Here is a 23,297-nt window from a genome sequence, read left to right as displayed (position 1 = left end):
AGTCCGTTTGTTTGTTAGCAAGGCCTGCTACGCTACGATGACCTCTGTACATTGTGCAATGACTGCAAGAATTGTTCGATAAACTGCTGGGACATTTTAACATGCGACAGGTGCGTGCAGGCAAACGAAGGAATGGGCGACGTAATAGGAAATTTGAACAGCTTCAAAACAGAAGTCACCAGTTCTTACCTTTGGTCTTGTATTCTGTAGTACATCATCGTGAGTAAGTGTATAAATGAGTGTGTGCGTGCGTGTGCTTCCATGCGTGTACATATAGTTGATGTTTAAGTTTAACAATAGCTATTAGGAATCCACTCCCCTTACACTTTAAAGAAAACATGTACTCACCACTGATCGTCAGCTTGCAATCAGTACCTGAGACAAAGCAGGAAGTGGTGAAAAAAGAGAAACCAGCAAATGTTTCGTTCTGACAAGTACACCTTCCAATGCCGGATTTCTATATATATATATAAGACTACTGTTTAGAGTATAATCTATAGCAGAAAATTACAATCTATTTTCAGAACTTTATTACTGTCTTTTGGAAATCAATTGTTATAAATTAAATTATTGTTTTCAGAATAACCATCTATATCTTTGAATTGCGGCTGAGGCGCAAAATTATGTATTTTAAAAGACATTGGAAAAAAATAGAATTCGTTTATCTATTTGTTGGACTTTTGCATTTTGGGCATTTAAATGCTGTAGTCGTACGATTTAAGAGGGTCACAACGTTGCCTTTAAATGCTTATATCTATCAGAGAGTAATTGTCACGGCTAGGCTGAGTTTATTTTCTTGTTTATACCTCTTTGTAACCCAGTGACTGGTTCTAGGATCTCGTTTACAGAATGCTGAGGACCATTACCTGACGCATCTCTTTATGGCTCTTTATGTAACCTATGACTTATGTTTTACTCCTCGACACTTCGACTTTTAGCCACGCATTACCTCTATTTCTAAGAAGGAATGAAGAGAGAAACGTTTCACGAAAAAAAAATTCTATAAATTCCGCAAAATAAAAATATATGACTCGTCCCACTAGATCAGTGGTTCTTAACCTTGTCTGAGGTACCGAACCCACAAGTTTCATATGCACATTCACCGAACACTTCTTTAGTGTCATCACGAATTGTGGGTGTGTCTTGACCTCCGTGGCGGAGGCTCCGCCGAACCCCTGAGACCGACTCACCGAACCCCTAGGGCTCGATCGAACCCCGGTTAAGAACCACTGCACTATGTTCTCGCCTGGCACGAATTTATTTTCACCTGTCCATAGCTAAGTACATGGACAGCAAAAGATTACGATGGAAACGAAATTTTTTCTAAACCAGATTCAAAATAGCATTGCTGCGAGAAAATTTTCACAGAAACCGAAAACAACTAACTTCCACTGAATTTTATCGCTATAAATTGAGAATGATGACTAGTTACTCGCTTGGAGACTGAATACAGGTGACTGTGCTACTTGAGGGACTAGGCTTTACTTCGGAACGGAGTGATGGCACTTGCTTTGAGACTGACTTACTTTAGGTACTTGTTTTAATACTGAGTCCATGCTCTTTGAGATTATGAGACTAGGTTTATTTACCCGTGGGTGTTCCACTGCAATCGTCTTCATCGACCTTGCCGTCACAGTCGTTATCCACTGTGTCGCCAGCTTCCGAGGGTGTTGTACTATTGCAGTCCTGTACATTAAAAATTCTCTCTTCAGTTCTTATCTTTGTTTTTCATTAACGGTTATAGGACTCAATCGAATGGTCGTTTGAAATGCTATCCATCCGCCACCAGGGAAAAACTAGAAAAGAGACGTGATTGGTTTAGGCTCGTCAATTGGACCACGAACATGTATTACTGGACTGCTTGCAGACGATTTTTTTCCGGTTAACTACTCAAATGAGGCTGGTGTACACAAAGCTTCCAGTTTAGTCATATGCATTGTTTAGGTTACACACTTCGTCTCACCACGGGTGTGTATAGGTGGACTGTCTGCGGAGACCAACGCTTACCTCTTTGCAAAGTTCTCCACTGTGAGTCTGGGCGAGCTTAAACCATGAATGTGACTAAACCGGAAAGCTTTGTGCACACTATCCTCGTTCTAGTAGTTAACTGAAATCATCTACAAGCAGTCCATTAATACAAGTACGTGGTCTCACTGAGCCATAGTCACTGCGAAGTAGAGTGATGTCCAGTATCTAGGTGAGACTGAAATTAGAAGTTAGTATCGTTAACAAAAAATATTGTGCTGAATGTGAGAGAAAATTTACAGAATACATTTTTTTCTTAGTATTAAAGCTACTTCATCATTTCAAAGGGATAGGGGGCAATTATATTAAATTTACACGTGACGTGTTGAAACCTTTCTCATAAGCATAATTTACGTGATAGATTTGAAATTGCCCCAGTTGTTCAATGTCACATCATTAAAAGTATTCACCTGCCCACGTGCACAACGAGGAAGTGGACAGCCTAGCAGAGAGCGTAGATATAGAGAGGCTGCACTCTGTTAGCATCATGTTTTGAAGGGACGCAACTTTTCTTAACAAGTAAAGACAAAGAAGGAGTGCACCCTCTCTATATTTACGCTCTCTGAGCCTAGTTTTTAAAGCGGAGAAGCGCAAACCCGAAGGTGCGCACACAACCATGTGGCACCTCGTACTGTACTCAGCTGATCTGACTCTGACCCTAGGGTGGCAATGGTAAGGCAGCGAAGGAGAGAGGAGATGGACACCGCCCTCAAAAAAGCTTAATGAGAAAAGTGAGGACTCTGATACTTCAATATTTCAATTCCTTTGTCATCATATGGTCACATAGCTGCATTTAACTGAAGTTTAACACGCAGTTGTAATAAAAAAATTAACTTACTCTTACTTTCTTAATAAAAGAATAAACAACCGTACTGAACGAAGAATAAAATCAACTACATAAGACACAAAGAGAAACCAAATAACAAGAACAAGAGCTGAGAGTAACATGATATGGCAAAAGGAAGGATGTGAAAAGTACTAGCATTATGGGAAAGGTTAATAATAATAATAAGTGGAAATTTATAAAGCGCTATATCTCAGCCAAAGGCGAACTTACAGAACTGAACCAGATCATACAAAAGTAACAAAGATGTAGAAGGAAGAACAACGCGAGGACGTCTCGCTGCGTTCCTGCAGCAAAGGGAGATCACTGTAGATGCAACGGTAACAACAGCAGAGAATAAGGTCAGTGACATCAGGAGAATACTGGGGCGATATTGAGTAAGCTTGAGAATATGAAGAAATCTTATCACATGAAACTGCAAAAGGGTGATCATCACTTCAGTTTGTTGAATGCAGATCAAAGTCGTTGCCGAAGCGAGTGAAGCGGGCGGAATGGAAGCCAGCCAACAGATCCAAAAAGTTCGCACTTCAAAATAACATTATATACAGACCTCTTGCAAACCAGAAGAGGAAGAAAACGCAGCAGAAGCACATGTAAACATGAAGGTCCAACACTTTTATCCAAATCGAAGCACGACAACAAAACATAAACAATATCAAGGAGAGCAGATCCCCTCAGCCTGTTAGGCAAAGGGACAGAACTCTCAATCCCCATGAAAACATCATGGCCTGCACTTCTGGCATTACTAGCAAGCAGCAACACAAAGCCTTTGTATAACGGGTTTCTTACCGTCTAAAGTTATCTCTTCTGAGAGACTGTACTCGCAAGGGTGTTCTGGCATAAGATGAAGGACGTTAACGGCTCATTAACCTAAACATTTTGATCTTGATTTCATGTTCACTTGAGAAAAAAAAAACCAACTGAGGTAAGGCGACTTTTAAAAATCCCATTACAATCAATAAAGGCTGATGTAGTTGTCAGGTAATAAGGATCAACTAGAGTAGGCAACTGTTGTCACTGGCCTTGCGATGGACAGTTTGATACACAGCACAGCGTTGGTACTTACGAAAGGAAGATAATTACAAAAAAACATCAATAAAACGGCATTCTCTGGCCATAGAGCCAAATTTAATATTTTGCCAACTCGTATCGTTTGTTAACAATTTACAGTTTTTTTAAAAGGTGATCTTCCACGCAGCTGGCATTAAAAACACAAAGTGGTGTTCGTCAGCTGCAAATAATTTGCGGTAATTTTGTGTTTAAAAGTGTAACATGCTTTGTACTTAATATTCAAAACTGTTGTACGTACACTATGTCTGTTTATGTGCATTGTACAGCAACCCGACAAATGTGTGCTTTCTCTCTTAATTATTGTATGAACACACCTTACTCGAGTACATTTTAAGACTGTGATTTGGTTTGCGTAAGTGAGATGATGAAATATTTTATGTAAAAAATGTGACAAAAAATCAGTATATTCCTCATTTGTTGTGAAACAATTTAGCTCTAATACCACTGTAATTAGGATAAAGAGATACATTTCATGTGTGTAAAAAGTTTAAGATTAAAGCATTTTAAACATTATTGGAAAGCTTATTATAAATAATCTAACCTGTAAAATGTTGATAATGGAGAAGCCAGCTGCCAAAGGTGAAAGAACAACCCCATCAGGGCTCTGAAGCTGTATGTAAGCCGCTATGTCTCTTTGTCCACTCAGTATGGAAGTTGAAGCGACGTTTCTTTTAACGACCGCATAGTCTGGATAAACAAACTGGCTGGAGCTTGTCTTGTCTTGCACTGTTTGATTGAGCGTGACACTGCCATACACTATGTCCTCCATGTAGCTCTCTCTGGTGACGATGAACAGTGTCGAGGTGAAGGTCGGTAACAGGGAAGGAACGATGATGGATTCCGAACTGTTTACAAACTGTTGGCGCGTCGTCAACACAACCAGAAAGGGGAAATTGTTAACAGCTGGAGCTCTTGCCCCGAGTTTTCCGAACTGCAACACAAGGATCGGGCGGTCTGAGCGGAGGCGGGTAGGGGAAGCAACCTTGAGCTGAAAGCAGTGGGAAGCGGAAGTCAGGCTGATGGACTTCCGGTCAGGGAAGTGGATCGTAGTGAGAGGCTCGACGGCCACAACGCGCACCGTGCCGTCGGTCAGTGTGACGTAATCTGTGCCCAGCGCCGCCACTGGGGGTAGCTGCTCGATCACCGAGCCCCCGGCCCCTTCGTAAGAGTCCACTGAGCCCCAGCAAGGACCCCTACATCAGCGTCGCTCTTGATCAAGGTCCCGGACAGTTCGAAAGGCCGCTGGACCACCAGTGCTTGGTTCGCACCCAGTTCATAGACAATGGGAGTTCGTGGAACAGGGCTGATGTCCTCCGATTGAAAGACAAGATTCTCGACTGGAAACGTTATATTAACTTTAGTGTTTTGGCGGCTGGCTATCACCACCACCTCGCACATGCGGCCGTCGCCCTGGCAGAATGTGCCAACCACGTGCCTCTGACCCCATGCTTCCACTGGAAGGGCCATGTAGCCATCTTGAGCCCGTGTTCCGTACACCAACACTCCGAAAGGAGCTCCCGCCGACAACACCAACGTTCTGATGCAAAAGAAAACACAAATTATCTTCGTACCCGCGCCTTAGGATATAAGTTCACTTTTCCCACAGCACGATTGCTTATATTCAGGATGTTTGATACCTATATATATTAAAGTCAAAGTATACGACGATACTAAAAGATATCTCTAAATCTCTAAATATAATGCTTTGCCTATGTCAAAATGAGTAAAATTGGGTCATGAAAATTAGAAATAAAAATTCCGTCATGGTGCTGTGGGTGAATTTCGAGTAATTAAAAATATTTTGTATTCCTCCCTCCCCCCGAGTATGTTAAAACTATACTAAAAACCACACAAATGTGGGTTTCGACCTGTCGTATTATAGATAGCCTATCTGCTTCAGCTTACTTCCCCACCAAACACACACTCCACACACTCTCTCTCTCTCCTCAGTTCACTAGTTTTTATTTTCGCTTTAATAATAACAACAATAATAATAGCAATAATAAAAATAAATTAATAAAAAATAGATTGCTTCATCATGATATCTGACTGGGATAAACAAAATTTCTGGAGAACAATCTGTGGGTCAGGTGTCATTGTTAATCATGACAGGGCTATCAAATATTTACAAACATGACGAAGTCTATAAACAAAAAGTAGAAAGAAACAGAATTATCAAGCCTTTCAATAAGAATAAACACCTTGCATCAAATACCCATCCTTCCACCAAAACACACACACACATATTAGAGTGGAAAAAAACAGATAAAAAATAGTTTCTTGACCCGTTGGATATACTGTTTGGCGGCAACAGGTAGTCGGCAGTACCAGTCAGCTTGACAGACGTGGAGTTTCTGGCTGTGATGTGTAGTTGTCAGTCACTGAAGTGCTGGTGCGGATGCTGGTGACCGTCAGATCCGCAGTCCCAGGATTGGTCAGCACGATGTTAAGCTCACTTCCGGTCACCGTGGAGTTGGGCATCGCGAGGATGAACTTTTGACCAAACTGAGTAAAGCAGCCTGCATATGTATGAGAGCAGGACAATCAGGTTATGTCCCCACTGATAGGAGTAAGACATTTAGACAAATATAGCAACACAATCAACTGTTACAGATAAAAACAGGCAAAGAATCTCAGTTGTAAAGTCTCGTGTCTCTCTAAAAGATATGTAATTTCTTTTTTAACTACTTCTTAACTACTATAGTTCATATTTTACTACCATACTACTACTACTCCTCCTTCTCCTCCTCCTCCTCCTCCTCGTCGTCGTCATCGTCATTCGCCAAATTTATAGATACCAACAGTTAGGCGAAAAAATATCACAGTATGTGTGTGTACAGGAGATGTATAAAATTAAATGGATTATTTTATTTTGTGTTCTCGTGGTTCCCGAAGCAACGAGGCCGACTCAGTGATTACACTTGATTAAAGAACACACTGCAGTGTGGAAATGTTTCACGGTCAACCTCGTTGGCACACAGTTAAGAAGGAAGATGAGAGCAGAGACCTTTAGTCAATGCCAAAATCAAATCAATTTATAACTGTGACCCATTTGTAACCACTAGCACGAAAGAAAGCACATCAACAGAAGTGCGTATTTAATAACAGATGCCAAAATCAAAGCAGATTTGAAAGCAATATGGAATAACACTAGTATGTAAATACATTGACCTATTCAGGCAAAGGGACATTCCTGTCATGTCGGAGTAGAATTATTTATTTACATTTTTGATATGGGTTGGTAAGGCGACTGCTTACCGGTGGGAGAGAAGAGTTGTACGAATATCAGGCCCACGATGGCTGTTGGAAACCCCAAGGTAGCCATAACGAAGACTTGTCAACACCGAGTTACTCGGGTGACGCCGCCGGACTGGTAGTAACTGCGAGGATCGTCTGCTGCAGTGCTGGCTGCCGGGCAATCGGGCTGACTTCTACTGTCGATGAGGGTGGTCATGGTGGGCTGAAACTATCCATACAAGGATAGGCTTACATCGTGATTAGATCATGCTGCTTAATGAAATAGGTAGTAAACATGCACGCGCGCACGTCCACCCACACAAGATGTCACACGTACTACAAAGCTCTCCCGACATGAAGTTCAACACTCACAGCATACACTGTAATTGCGTTAGATTGTTTTCACGTGTCATAAAGAGCTCATGACATGTTTATGGAACTGAGGTACCTGTAGTTGTACAGTTTCCAGAATTTTGTAGTCCAATACAAAACAATTTTGGCACAAGTCAGTTATTAGTCTGTTTAACATTTAAATGTAATTTATTTTTAAGAAAATTCTGTCCTGACTTCCAGCTTGTTTTTCAAAGATTTTCACAGACCACTGACTCGACCATCCTGTGCTGCCGCTATCGGCTGTTGTTCTGTGTGCGCGATGTCACACGCAACCTGTTTTACTTCTGTACTATCCATCCGAGACAAAAACAAAGTTTGGTCGTAAGCACTATCATGAAATAAGTCAAACATGGGCATTTTTCTAGGATGAAGACTATTTTTTTTTTAAAGTAAACCGTCATTTTCCAACGATTGCCAACTGCCTGAGGCCACCGTGGAAAGTCACGCTTCACTGCTCACGAATGAAATCGGCCATCTTCATTGACGTGAACAGCTACCGTTCTTTCTGTTCGCTTATCCTTGCGGACCGTCAGAGTACAAGGGCTGGGACGCCATGCATCAGTTACCTGTCCATTTCAAGCCATACCCGGATTAGCACGAAGCTGGTTGCGCAGTGTTAGTGTTTTACACTGAGTCAGCAACCAAAGCTATATCACGGCAAAGCAGCCAACCCATCAAACAGGGCAGTGTCGGTAAAAGCCTACAAGAGCAGTCCTTCCTCATCATCAAAGGTTGAAGGTCATGAGGGGGTGTTAGACTGAGTTAGATTCACACACACACACACAATCGCATATTACGTGTTATTATTCTTTAACCTAACACAAATGCCGCATCGAAACACCCAGACAGCAAAACACGTAAAAGAACACGCAAACAACTTCTTGCATGATAGTCTAGCTAGGGTAGTTCAAAGAAATAGAAGGTCCCTAGTTTATAACAGTAAAATGTTTTCATGCAATGTAGGGAAACACATCTCATCAAAGCATAAAACAAGTTATTTTTCGCCATCGCCTTCTGGTTTGTGCATTCAACCTTGGAGAGGAAAACTCCCAGAAGGACAGGCTTTGCCATCTACACACGGATGTGGCTAGATATTTGTCCACCCCCTTGTTTGCTCTTTCTCTCCCTCCACAAAACACGAGTTCAGGATGTCAGCATGCGCAATAGTGAATTTACAATACATAGAACTTTAGAGTGAAATACGTGATTTGGTGTTCATCAGTGACTTGCAGAAAACAATAATTTCAACAACAGCACAATCTGGATAAATAAACTGATCAGAGTTTGTCTTGCTGAAGCAAATTGTGTATATTTGGCTTTTGATCAACGTTTGGCAAATCAGTCGTAATGTAAGCATAAGAAAAAATAAGGGTACAGTACTTGAAATCTCGCGTGAGCGCTAGGATGAAATCTCGTGTCAGCACTAGTGTCGTCTGGATCACGTGGACTGAGTCAACAGTCCATTAAAATGTAAGTTTGGGCTGCGCATGTAGCGCTTTAGACACGGTAATCCACTTAAAGTTTACTTCCGCTAAGATAAAAGGCTACGAAACCTTCACATGCACGCCCACCCACACACACTCGCACGCACGCACACACACACTCGTACGCGCGCACGCAAGCACGCACACATCTTTCGCATTACTTTTCTCCAAGCCTGGGAAAGGAGTTTCAGCCTGCACTATAAGCAATTGTTTTGCTCGTCACGGGGAAGCTTGTGTGCTCTCGCTTTTCTACTCACATAATGTAAAATTGATATCGAGCTGATTAAACACGGGTCATTATGTGAAAATCATTATGTCGCCCGCATACTGTTGATTATGCTGTCGGTGTCAGCACGAAGTTTTCTTCGTATCGCTTACAACATAACCACCATTTTTGCCTTTGAAAGTTTTAGGCATTGACCATCTGAAAAGATGATAATACTAAATTTCTCCTGGCTTTTTAATATTTACTGTCGCGGCGATTGATAACAGCAGTGATGTGATCTTTTTCTCCCTTTCTCTTTACTCTCATGTGTCTCGGTAAAAGCAACTGAATGGCTGAACCCCAGCATCCGCATGCGCTGAATAATTGACGAAACACCCTCATTGTATATAACAAGTAGAGAAAACACGTGGCTCATTCTCTTTTCCTCTTCTTTTTTTTTTCAATTGGGGGGGGGGGGGGAACGAGGCCTCTGGGAACGAGACGAAGAAGGTAGCCTCACGCTCGTCAAACAGGTCAATTGGTAATCGTGTTAGCTTGACCTAGGAAGTGTTCATTGTTAGTACTAGGTTTATCAAAAGATCTTCTGCGTTGCCTTGGAATGACCGAGAAATCGCTGTCTTCATTCCTCCGTCTCGCCCTCTTTTCTTCTCTTCCTTCTCCTGTTATAGTCATCTTCTCTCGGGTGATCGCGGCGCAGCTCGCGGTTTATCCAGACAGTAAGATCCGGGTACAACACAAAATAACTGAGATAAGCGGTATGCCGAATAGGATTCCACGTTTTTTGATGAAAAGAGTAGAACACAGTGAAATATCACAGTGTGAACTAAATTTAAGACGACTTTTATCTGTACACCTTTGCCCTCAAATGTCCTTTTCACCCATTTCCGAAACTGGACTAAAATGTTAAATATTAATCCTAAGACCGGAGGAAGACCAGTTGTAAATAGACCTTTTGCTAGAGCACTCCATAAAATATACAGCTGCTCTGAATCGATTCAAGATTTTAAGAAAGCTTCTTGAAACCTACTCTCCGGCTTTATCGTCTTCCGACGACTGGAGAAAAATAAAAGTTTCTATGGATAGCTATAAAATATCCGTGTGTATTGTTACCCCTGAAAATGATATTTCTTAACAGCTCGCCTAAACGTGTGTTAATGTTGATAAAAGTATTATGTCATCAATGCCTGCCATAACAACATTATTTTCTTATGAGAGGAATTTATTATATTATTTTGCTGCCAGACAAATAAAATAAAAATATGACAACTGAAAAATGTATGTATTCCAAAAGTGGAGTGTTCATACTTCATTTATATAACATTTAACATATTTCACACACAATGCACATTTTTTTACCAATGGCACAATTTCACGAAGACATTTAAGATCTTTACTTCAAAGAAGAAGTTGATAATGAAAGAGACGAAGAAGCAGAGCACAGTGTGTCGTTGTGACCTTCAATCACTACTAATAATCTTAAAGGCCCAATCGATCTCCAGAAATCTTGAAGACCCAAACGCTTAAAGAAAAAGACAATAATGTTTAGACAGCAAGTGTTTTGACAACCCATCCATGATCGATACACCCCAGGGAAAGATTTCCCTCTGCCACTGCGTTAGAAATGGAGGTAAATCAAGGAGCAGTCCGGACCTGTGGCACCACTCAGCGAAGATGCATTAAAATTGCATTCATCCCTATCCGTTAGTGCCACACAACACGGACTCTCTCTCGTCGTTCGATTCCTCCATATCTTTCCCTTCTTACTCTTTTTTCCACCACCTCCACCGCCACCGCCATCTGGGTGAACATACCACTTTCTCTTTTTCGCGAGGTAAACATTTTAAAAAACATCAACGTCCATAGAAAATGATCAGAAACACTGAAATAAAATTCAGCCATCGAGAGAGCTGGGACAATATGTTTATTAGACATAGTTGTGAACACATACGATCTCACGAGTTTGACCTGTGTTTGTGCATTGTGATGTTGGTAGCCACATTCATAGGATTTTGAAACCACAGCATCTTGCATTAAAAAGAAACTTCTCACCTCGTCAGAGTTTTAATATCCACGTATGTTTTCAGTCACCTTGTCTGATTAAAAGGCCAAGCTTTGCATTTTTACGAATAACAAAAACCTTTGTCTTTAACATTCTTGAAACTTCGATATATTTCTTCAAATAGCTCTCTTAGACGAGAACAATGCACACTTTTAATCATCTCGTTCAAACTTTATGTTGAAATTAAAGAGAAATTGATGAACACTGAAAACAACTTTTACTGTGCCGCGGTGTCCATGACGACCATTTAGAAACAAAAAACGATGTTATCCCGCTATGGACGACTTTTACACTGGACATGAGCAGAAGCTGCTTCTTTGTCTTCTCAAGACCTGCCTGACTGCCATTGTTTCCAAGAAACAGTGTTTGCACGAGACGTGGCCAGAAACGAAGTCTTTCGGGCAGCCCTGAGACTTTCGCAAACACCGAGGTAAAGAATTCTGAAAAAAAGTCTTCGATTATCTTGTCCGTTTGTAAGAGGCAATCTTCACCCAGTTAAAAGACTCATGATGACACGAATTTTCTTGCCAGTTATCACTAGACAGTGGTCATTGTTTTAGGTGTTTTATGTAGTACAGGCACAAACATACGTTATAAAGGGTTTTATAATTTTTTTAATTATCTAGGTGTAGACAAACATAATGCAGAATGAAGAACTTGGGACATAACTCGACCTTCATGAAATAAATGGGACACTGATACAGATTCTAGAAAATGGTAGCTAATTTTATAATGACGAAACACTATGAATCGAGGTTGAATTGTGTCATGGAGAGATTATCACTGAGTTAGTGTCACAAATCAGATGTGTTTAAGAACAATGGAAGGAAGCTAGCACATAGAGTGTGACAAGGCAACTTTAGCAGTGCCAAGAACATGCAGCATTAACTATCAGAAAATCCACTTCACTTTCACCAGCCACCAGGAGGAAGAACTTAAAATAAATGATCCTTTACTCGAGTATAAAGAGAGAGTGTAGAGTAAATATACACACTCAGCAGTAAACAAAAACTAAAACATAAACAAGAAAGAGGAAAAGAAAAAAAATGAAGGACGAAGGAGAACGAAAGGGAAAATATAAAAAAAAAACTTCTCAAATCTGAAAGAACCTATTGATAAATGGCTGTTACCCAACACAGCCTGCAGGCAAGCCTTCGTCGAAGGCAATTTCTATAGAGAAAGAATAAAAGGCCCTAGCGGCATATGAGCTACAGAAGGGGGCAGGTTACATAAGACAGACCTTTCTTGCGCAAACAATGTTCTACACAAAAGAGTCCAGCGGCAGTAATGTCTGGGGACTTTTCTTACTCTCCAAGACCCAGGTAAGAGCTCGGCTGATGCAGAACCAATGCAAAGAACAGACGTGGCCTCCGTCTTCACCACAACCATCGTTAGTGACAACAGCACGAATACTGCCTGAGGGGTCTTGAAGCCAAGAGTGTTTGGGTTAATTGAACCTTACAGCTAGGCACAGAGATTATATTATTTCAGTAAGAAAACAATTTTTGAAAGAACACAAAGGATCAGTCATAAGACTCCAAACAAGATAAGAACTGCAGCACATGACACAAAATAGTACACAGGTCTATCCGCTGATTTTGAAGTAGACAACTGGTCGAGAGGAATTAATCAGATATGTTCTGTACAGGGGAGAGTATAGGTAAAAGGAGAGCGGCTCAATAAACAGAACTTTGCATGACAGATTCTAACACAATAAGACATTGGTTAACTCTCCTTTCTGTCCACTGGCAAAAGTATCAGATTGTGAGTCTTTGACTCTAAGCATCCGTTCCATTTATCAGCATAAAGAGTCTTCTTAACTAGACGCATACTCTCATGGCGGTCGAGCTAGTCACAGAGAAATGAAAGAGATGAGACTTGAACCCACCAATCACTATCCTCACAGCCTTGGTGGCAAGCTTTTTGCTGCTTCGACACCAGGACACGATATTTCTCATGGGACTCTTCCCTTTTCTCTCCGTCTTGGGCATATCAAACATGGGTTCACAATCCACTCTACATGTTTACACACACGGACTTGGGACACAGGCTCTTCACCTTGCCACAGTCTCTAGACAGCTCCTGAAACAACTCGAAGCTCAAGGATCCTGGTGACGGTGACCCTGAGGACAGTAAAACGAAGCAACAAACTTGGGTAGCGGCCCAGCGTTAAAGGTCTATTTTCAACTTCCTGCGGGGAGTCTACCCCCAAGGGTGATCAAATTAAAGGAAGAAAAAACTATTCGAGACGCAACTACACACGACTTCCTGCTGTTCGACCAGTCAAACAACAAAAACATCCATCCGCACTAGATTGATAAAAGAGTCGTGAGAGGTGATCGGGTTAAAGTGTTTGAGTAGCAGAGGACCACCTTTCACACGTTTGATTGCACACAGGAGTTTTTGATGCAGCCAGATAAAAGTGCTTTCTTCTCCTTTAGGTCGGCTCAAGGACGAAGAGGCTCTTTTTCTTTGTATTTAGTGCTCGCACCACTGATTTGGAGCAACCAAAAAAAAAAAAAAAATCAGACACTTGGTGGTTGTTCGGTTCCTGGTTTCGTACATCGATTAGACAGCTCTCGATAACGTGATAACATCATCAACTAGTTTTGTGTTTTGTGCTGCATCTGCGCTTGTGCGCGCGACAGAAGTTTAAAGGTAGAAGAGGGCGAAGTTGGGATGGAGTTTTATAGGGGTGGGGGGTGACCTCTCCGTCTTATCACCAGCTATCGTCGACCAGATGAACGATAATTGCCGATGGGAGGGGAGTGGTTGCAAGAGGAAAAGGCGCTTAGCCCCGCTTGAAACTGATCACCCAGATCAGAGATCCAATCGCCATCTTTATTTCTTGGCAACTCCAGGCGGGCACCGGAAGTTTGGTGATCGTTCGTCTTCGTGCTGATCCGCATCGGACATACACCACCTGCTTGGCATAGTGCGTGCGTAAGCGCGTGTAAAAATCAGTGTATGAGCGTCTGTATTTATGTCTATCTGTAGGTATGTCTGTTGTAGAAGTGTGTCTGTTATTGGTGCAAGATGTTAGTGTTTCTGTAGAAATTGCAATCACTTTGGTAAAGCCGCTCCTAGCAAATTATTGGACGAGCCCTATAAAAATTATTATTATTTCAAGAGAGAACATCTATTTATGCACGTGTCTGTGTCTCCTGTGATCACCAGTGTGCACGCATTGGCTGTAGTTTGAGTGTACATCAAAAAAGGGCTAAATGATGATGATGATGATGATGATGATGATGATGATGATGATGATGATGATGATGATGATGATGATAATTTTTTTTTATCAGATATTTAGCCTGTGGCATGGAAGGACTCAACCGTCGAACGAAGTCTGTACTTCCCCGAGACTCCGCCTTTAGCGAAAGCCAACAACGTTCTAACCACGGACCCTGCGTTCCAGAAACAAAATTGTTTTTCTCAATTACATAACTCAAAGATAACGGCCCGGGCACAAAACCAACCTATGATCTTAATCGACGTCATTTCCGGACTACTGCAGGCTCCGAATTTTAACACTTTCTAGCTCACTCTATACATCTTTGGCGGGGGGGCCCTCCTAGCTGGGCAGCAGGAGTAGCTTCTCCATTTGCATAATGACAGCCACTTAATGCTATGATTGATAAGGGGAAAATGCTTTCGTAAGCAGCGCCAAGGAAGTGTAATGTAAACGGCTATTGCGCCTCCTTGGCCACCAAAAGCTTCTCGAAATTTCCATCAGCCCATTATTGGAAAAGATTAGGTAAACCTGCATCAGGCCTATAAAGGATTCGAGGGGGAAAGTTTGAGTTCTTCTTCTGCATTACCATGGGAATGGGAAAGTTTGGAGGGGGGTGTTCTTTTTGTACTGAGAGGAGGTTTCCAGATTAAAGTGGACATTTTCCATTGTAGATCTTATTTTCGCTAACGTGAGCAGTAAATAGTTCCAAATTACTTCAAGTGATCTCCATATATATATATTGTATATATTTTTAATGCGATCTTCCGTGTGTGGGATGGTAGGGGGTGGAGAGGAAACAATATCCACGGTTTACATCAACCTTTCAGCCATATTCAGAGAGGATTTACTGGAAGAAATGCGGAGTGGGAGTCCATTACTGGAAGAGCATAATACAGCCACTCATTGTTATGCGCAAAAGCCCGCTGTCCACATGTAAGCAATAGCAATCATATAGCCCCAGTGTAACCAGATAGATTGCCAGTGAAAGCTCAACAGCACACATCGCACATGGGTGTCACGTGACGGGGTGTTAAAAGCCTTTGTGTCGACGCCGACATCAATCCATCGACTGACTCGCATGCCGCCATCAGCACCAAGGTCTGCAACCAGGTGTCATTGTGCTGGCTGCCCTTGTAAATCCTTTGCTTCGAACACACTTCACAGGCAACAGTTTTTACTTCAAACAATGGATGGTTGAGAAACAAAAAGAGACCGGATCAAGCAGCATCCCAATCCCTCCCAGTATTCCGAACGCCATCCACCAGCACATCTGGGCAAGGGTCAGGAGGCGACAAATCCTTCGGTGTCACTTTAGCTGGGTCAACAAAACGAAATAAAGTGAAGCAAAAAACAAACAGAAAACAAACAACAGGAAGAAAGGAAACATCTAATTCAATGAATTTATTCTACAATAACGTCAAAAAAAAAAAAGAAAAGAAAAACAAACCTAGATGCCTGTGAACAGAAATAGAGCACCTTGCTCGATACAGGTCAAGGACTTCAGTGATGATGATCGGCATTTATAAAGCGTCTATTCCACAGGTACGAGGTTGAAAACTGTGGTGACTAGTCTAAATCGGGATGTCACGATTTGTCCAATTAACATATTTGTCCAGCTCTCCTATTGATGAGACCTTCGAACATCACCAGTTGTATAACTCTTAATGATTATTTCTTGTTTACCAATGCCTTTGATAATTGTGATGTTGGTGCCGCTGACAGCTTTGACTTATTTAATGATCGGCAGCATCACAAAGTTCTAGGAAATAATCAAAGGACAAACGAATTATAGTCATCGTTATTCGTGTTTGGCTTACAAATAATGAATAGTTAAATAAAGAAAGGGTGATCGATCTGCAATAAAAAATTTGACCCTTTATGCTCCTTATGTGGCAATGGTGCCATAGCGTTGTTAGCAGTGCCATCTAACGCCTGAGTCAAATGCGAGTGTTTGCCAAAGATAAACATTATAAACGTCGAACAGTCCGAGGGCGATGTTTACCTAACGGGCAGTAGCCTTGGGACAACGATAGTTGAAAGGAATGTTGCACAGCTTCTTAAACTTTAAATTATAGCTGATCATCGCCCCACCCCGACCCTAGAGCAGACGCGGGCATCACCTCAGTCCAGGCTCCGCAGACGGAAAAAAAAAACAAAACCCAACTACTTCGAGCCGTTAAAACGGGGCTTTCCAGAAGATGACGGGTGAAGAAAGAACTGGCAGAAGTGTATTGACAGAAAAAAGTAGTCTCGGTCGTTCATCAACAACAAGCTATTTACACTGCATTCTACACCCTGGGTGGGTGGCTGGATGGCTGCCTGGATGAACGCCAAAACACAAGCCGCTCAATACGGCCTTCTGTCGATCTCTTGCTTTATCGGGTACCTTACTTAAGAGCACATAGCAGTAACGGAAAAAGAAGTTAAGAAAAAAATGTTCAAGCTTCTATCAATGGATCAAAGGCGGCATTTCAAGTATTGCCTTGCCTCTTTGCAACACTCGCAGAGTAAACGCATGGTAGCCTAGCTACAGAAAGTGAGTGCGCGCAAAACAGTATATTATGTGTCTATAGTTTCTAAAAAAAATATTAAGTAATAATGTTATTATTATCTAGTGTGGAGACGAGCGCTGATGCTCACACTAGACTACAGTCTAAAGACCCACCAAGTGGCTCATCTAGGGCTGTTCGATGGCGCGACGGTTAAACACTTATCACAAAGAAGATCGTGAGCTAAGAGTTCAAAACTTGCTTGCTCACGTCATTTTTTTCTAGTTGTGGCCCTTGTTTACACGGTTTGAACAAGATAGTCTTAGTTGTTGGTTCCGCTCAAAACGTCAATATCTTCTTTCCCTTCGTCCCCATAGCTAGATAGCTAATGCGAAACAGTGAGCTAAAATGTTCCTAACATAGAAAATAAAAAAGCTAAAATAGAAGCGTTGTCAATCATCTAGCTTGCTGGGAACCTAGGGTCAGGCGGACGGCGGACATAGCTGCTACTAATATTTTATAAGTATTTAATATTCACTGTCAGGTTTTAACGTCTTGACAACTTGGTGTTTTTAAAGCTCGCCACGTGGGGTGGTCACTCTAACAAGCTCGCTTTAGACAGTGAGCAGAGAGCATAGAACAATTGTTTCATTGTGTTCGATCTTTCTTCATCATAAGACATCGTCAAGTTTTATTTTAACCATCCTGTTAAATAAACAGTCAGTAATTCAAAACAATATTATTTCTTGTTTTTCCTCGAATATGTATATTCTACACACATTAACTCACACCCAACGAAGCTTTAACTGCTCCTGAACACGCACGCTCTCTGCTTTTTCCTTTATGGATCTCACTCTCTTAAACACAGAGAGAGAGAGAGAAGTCGACATACAAACATGCGTGCACACACATAAACACATATACAATCACACATACGTGTTCTTGCCTATTTACTGATTAACTCATTTTCATCAATTGTGTGTGTTGGATTATCTCGACAACCTAAAGATCACACATACTAACGCGCATGCACTCCAAGGCTGCGCAAAATGCAAATACAATTTTTCACTTATAGGAAAGAAAGAACAATTTTACTTGTTGCTGATGGCTAAACACTAACCAAAACTCAGTATGAGGTCCCTGAACCCTTATCGACAAGAAACAGTTGAAACAGCTACGGTAATAGTCGCCTCACGCTTTGTCGATTTCTGTTAACCGAAAACGAAAATTGCAGTTGCCTTACACGTATGACAAGAACACGAGTTCTTTCTGTTCATGGGCGCAGTCACATTTACAATCACATTAATTTATTGTTGAATAAAGCACTTATCTGCTGAATTTTTCAGATTAAGGGAAATCAAGCTTATTTTACCCAGTGCAACCAGCTAAATTTAAATTTAAACAGGTTTTTTGTAATTGTGAAAGGTAAGAATATTTGCATTCATTATAATAATATTATAATAATTTAGAGTAATAATTAATAAGAGGAAAAATTGTGGCTCGGAGTTTTATATGTTGTAAAGAGAAGGCAGCACAGTTAAAGAAAGTGCAAAGGACAGTGCAAAGGTGGATACATTCGGTGAAAGTCACTTCAAACATTTATGTAGTCACTTTTATTAAACTGTAAACTGGAAATCGAGGGAGGTAGTCGTGAAATGAGGCAAAATCATGGGCTCTGGCTGTCACCATTATCTCTTTCTATGTCTTGCTTTCTCTCTCGCAAAGAGTAAAATGTGGTCGCTGAGAAAATTTACTCTACGCAGTCATTTTACTTGAACCACAGGAAAATCTAGTAATATGTAAAAGAAGCATTGAAATAAGGACTCCAACCGTAGACAGCCACGACATCTGTGTAGAAAAAACATAGGCTTCAACATTCAAACAAGAGGCATGACTAGTTGGTGGTCCGATGGGGTAGTGGTGGCGTTGGGCCACAAATATTTTGACCGTCGGTAGTTGCCTTCCAGCGTTCCGCTTTCTCATCCTCTCATTACTTCTTCATCCATCCACCCCCATGGAGCGCAGTCACTGCTTGGAAAAAGCACTTTCCTAGTAGTATCAATCAACCAGCCATATTGATCATACTTTAAGCGATGTCAGATCTCATAAACCAAATGGTTAATGCAATATTCATCGGTAGTATATATACCCTTTATTCATACCACCCGTCAACTTTTTTGCTCTAAGCCGATATGGGGAGAGGTTACTGTGACCTTTCTTTTGCTACCCGCAATAGCTACTGCAAACGGGTGCCACCCGAAATTACACGTAGGCGTATAGCAAGTAAGTACCTGCCTATTTTAATCAGGATGTAACAAACCGTGTTTGGCAAACTTCGTCCTGCTAAATCAGCAACACAGTCAGCGATCTAGAGCAGGGGTGGGAAATTAATTTTCCCAGGGGGCCTCATGAGAAATTGGGATGGTTTTAGAGGGCCGGACTAATATAGTTACCTCAGTTTTACCCAATACTGTATATATAGTATATATATATATACTGGCGGGCGGGCCAGCGGGCGGGCCGGTCAGAGACAGGAGGCGGGCCGGATGCGGCCCGCGGGCCGCCACTTGCCCAGGTCTGATCTAGAGGATATGTAATCATCGGTTCTCTCTAACCGAGGGCTTTATATATTATATCTGCATATTATACTCAGTAAAAAACCCAATAAAAGCTCTTCACAAATACATTTAAAAACTAGTTTTGAAGATGTTTATAAAAGTGTATTTTATCTTATAATGACTTTGTTAGCCACGTTTTTTCATTTCGGTGTCGCACTATCGATGCAATTAAAAATTATCGCAGTCACCACCTATCATCTCCCTTCCTTCCTCCTTGCTACTTAAGCATAACTTTAAATGTAACTGTTTTTGCCACCACAAGAACTGTGCCATATCGTTTCATTTATGAGTACTTTTTAATTCACCTTCTCTTCCTCCTTTGCAAAAATGCAGGCAGAATGAGGAGGTTTTGCTTTCGACTCTACTAACAGGACCGGGCTCGAACTTAATTCAGCAACAATTTATGTGACAGCCAGCGGTCCAGGAGGGCGGGCAGCTGCTAGGAGCAGGGTTTGAGGCTAATATAATTTGAGCAGCAGATCAATGGCGCGACATTCTGCACCTGTTGATGACGTCAGGCACTCTACAAAATGAATTGCATGCCTCGAGAATATAAATTTCCGATCACTTTTTTCGTATTCGTTTTTTCTATCTGTCTTTCGTTCATTGTTTTGTTCGTTCAGACCAATACAGATGCCGTCAATTCTGATGCAGAAATTGCTTAATTCGGTTTGGTTGGTTGGTTTGGCAGGAATGTGTCTCGAACTATGAAGGGAAAGCGTTGATTGCAGTTGGGTGAGGGGAATGGGAAACTACAGCACCTGAAGAAAATCTCTGACGTTTACTCCTGCAAACATGCATCATAGTGTCTGGAGACGAGATCTGAACCCCAGACCTATGTTCTCACTATGTATTTTAACCACCATACAACCGGGCGTCCAATTTTGGAAAAGCTGGCATTTGTGGTTGTTTTAAGTTCTTCACGGGCCTACTTTACAGGATACATCTTGTCGAACATTTGTGATAAAATGTATGTCTGATGTGTAAACATTTCCCGAAAATTGTACCATTTTCGACATGTTGACCGAGACCTTACCCCAGAATCCCATAACATGGCATAACCCTAGTAATAATTATATATGTACACCAGACGCCCTTCAGCATTCCAGTAATGTCTAAAAATAATTCATTTTATTCTAGCACAATCTGCGCTATTTTTATTGCTACAATGCTTTGAATTGTCTCGAAAACGTTAATGGATGCGTATATTTATTGCTTTTGTGGCAGCATAATCGACAGGCCCTCCACACATCTATATTTTAGTGACAAACGATTGAAAAAAAGCATGGCCATTAGTGGAATTTGAGAACCTCGCCTCTCTTTGATCGAATGCAAAATGTCCCGAATGGGCAAAACAGTTGTTTTTAAACAAGTCCATTGTAAACAGGCTACATTTATGTCTGCAACCAGGCGTGGCCAGCTTTTAACCTGAAATCCGTTTACAGTTCCGCCGACTCAAGGCTAGGTTTAGGAAATTTTAGCTTTGGGCTTCTTCTACCTCTTCAGGGCTACATATCTCCAGTTACTTCATTCAATTAGTACTTTTTGTGATGTTGACTTCTCCAGAAAAATGAAGTAAACGATATTAATATGAGATATAAGATACCCGGGGCTCCATGTCCTAAGCCAGTGATGCCCAACCTTCTTCGGCCTGCGGGCCATACACATTTCCGACATGCGTGTCACGGGCCGCTTCACCGCAAAAATACAAAAATAGAAAAAAAATAGAGCAGATACCATTTTTATTAGAAACAAGTTGTACTTACCATTAATTATGTAGTAATTAGTGGGATATTTGAAGTTGTTTACCCGAAACCAACTTCTGAATGTCCGGCTGCATCATAGAGACACAAAGTCGGAGCACTGAATCGAAATGTTCGTCCATCAAAAAAACGATTGAGAGACGCCCCTACGTAGGGATAAATACTTCTTCTTCCCCTTTTTTCGCTTTTTTATGTCTTTTTTTTTTATTACTAACATGCCGATTTCCTGCACTGTGGGCAGAAGTTTCGCGGGCCGGATGGCACCGCGTCGCGGGCCGGATATGGCCCGCGGGCCGTAGGTCGGTCATCCCTGTCCTAAGCCAATACAAGTCTCCAGTTGATTACTACTCAGCAAACAATGTCGTTGCCCCCAAACAAGTAAAGTTCAAGTTATTAATGAAGATCTATTAACTTCATACTTAACTATTTTACTGTCGGCAACAAAATGACAATAACCCGTTGTCTGCAGTTCTTTTGGTTTTTTTTCATCCGGATCGGTTTTTTTTTCGTATGGATTATTTATTCAATTCAGTGTGGCTGTTGTCTGTGGAAAAAAAAAAAACACACACACTCACACAAAATGCTATTTAGATGAGTTGGAGGTAAATCGTTACCTTGAGGCTGATTTTTGCTGGCTGCCAGGACAGTACGACCTTTTACCTGTTTCCAACTTTAATATAATTCCAGCAATATTAAGTTAGTATGACTTGATAAGGCCTGTAGCCTTACTGTATTATTCCCCATCCTACTTCCATATAATTAAAAGGATATCAGCCATCGATAGGAGGCGCTGGCTACAAAATGTGTGTACATTTTAGAAGGTTTTGTCTGGATAGACGATAGGGCTACAAATGTAATCGATCTTATTATGCAGATGGATTTAGGAATCGAAAGACCGTCTTGTTGTCCTTCTTAATGTTTCCGTTCATACTTCCCCGAAAATTCAATGGTAACTTAAGACGAGGGTGAGAGGATGGTTCGTTGGTTTGATTGAAGCACTTTGCGAATCATTGTATAAAGGTTCCTACTTGTTATTTCGCTAAAAACTGCCTCAGAATTATTTACATGCTTTTGTCAAGAAAGAATGGATAGAGAGAATAATGGATTGCATACATTTTTAATGCATTTTGTCTTGTTTGTCTTTCTTTTTTTCGCTGCCCGTCACACAAGTATCCCTATTAATGCACAAGTACCTTCCTCGTCAAGTTCACCTGGCACGCCATTTTCCATTCCATTGTGATAAAAGAAATGCCTGTCAAATACGACTCGGTCCGTGACCACATGAAACATTAAATACGGAAACCAATTATTCATCTGAATGACAGTAAAATTATTTCTTTCCTGAAATCAATAAAGCTATATGTTGTTGCTCTTGTTCCGGTTCTGCGTGAAACGACATTTACACAGAAAAACAAAATATAAATGTTTTAGACTGGTGTATTTTTATGGCCGAGTTAGAAAGATAGCTCAGCAGTGGGGCACAAAGTTAAGCATTTGAATTCCGAGCCTAGGTAGCCTAAGTAATGGTCATCCCCAAACCTTTAGGTTGTTGAGTGATTGGGGATTGAAAAATGTGACCTAAACGCTACATTAAACACAATTTTCAAAGAGAAATGCAAGTAGTTAATATGTCCTAAGAAGGTCAGTTTACATTTCTAATCCCTTTTCCTATCTATTCACATTAATTAACAAATAATGTTACATTTTTTAGGAATTTGTTTCCGGTCTGGAAGACAAGATGGTAAACGATTCATATGTACAACACGCTTCTTTTAAACCAAAGGAAATAAATAAATAAAAGGAGCAGCTCCAAAGATTTCACAGTAATTTGTCACCAAATGTTTATGTGAATC

General features: G+C 41.1%; 1 protein-coding gene across 1 annotated transcript; it reads right to left on the bottom strand.

Moving 5' to 3' along the window:
• Nucleotides 1-27: 27 nt before the first annotated feature.
• Nucleotides 28-5,128, bottom strand: LOC112559654. Its single transcript, XM_025230989.1, has 4 exons — nucleotides 4,482-5,128; nucleotides 1,590-1,686; nucleotides 349-375; nucleotides 28-62 (listed from the first exon to the last, which is right to left on the bottom strand). Exons 1-4 carry the CDS (start codon nucleotides 4,707-4,709, stop codon nucleotides 28-30), a joined length of 387 nt encoding a protein of 128 aa, XP_025086774.1. The 5' UTR covers nucleotides 4,710-5,128.
• Nucleotides 5,129-23,297: the final 18,169 nt, after the last annotated feature.

The sequence above is a fragment of the Pomacea canaliculata genome, linkage group LG3, assembly GCF_003073045.1.
Source record: "Pomacea canaliculata isolate SZHN2017 linkage group LG3, ASM307304v1, whole genome shotgun sequence".
Classification (NCBI taxonomy): Eukaryota; Metazoa; Mollusca; class Gastropoda; order Architaenioglossa; family Ampullariidae; genus Pomacea; species Pomacea canaliculata.
Note: the sequence above shows the minus strand (reverse complement) of the source record. Positions and strands in the feature narration are given on the sequence as shown.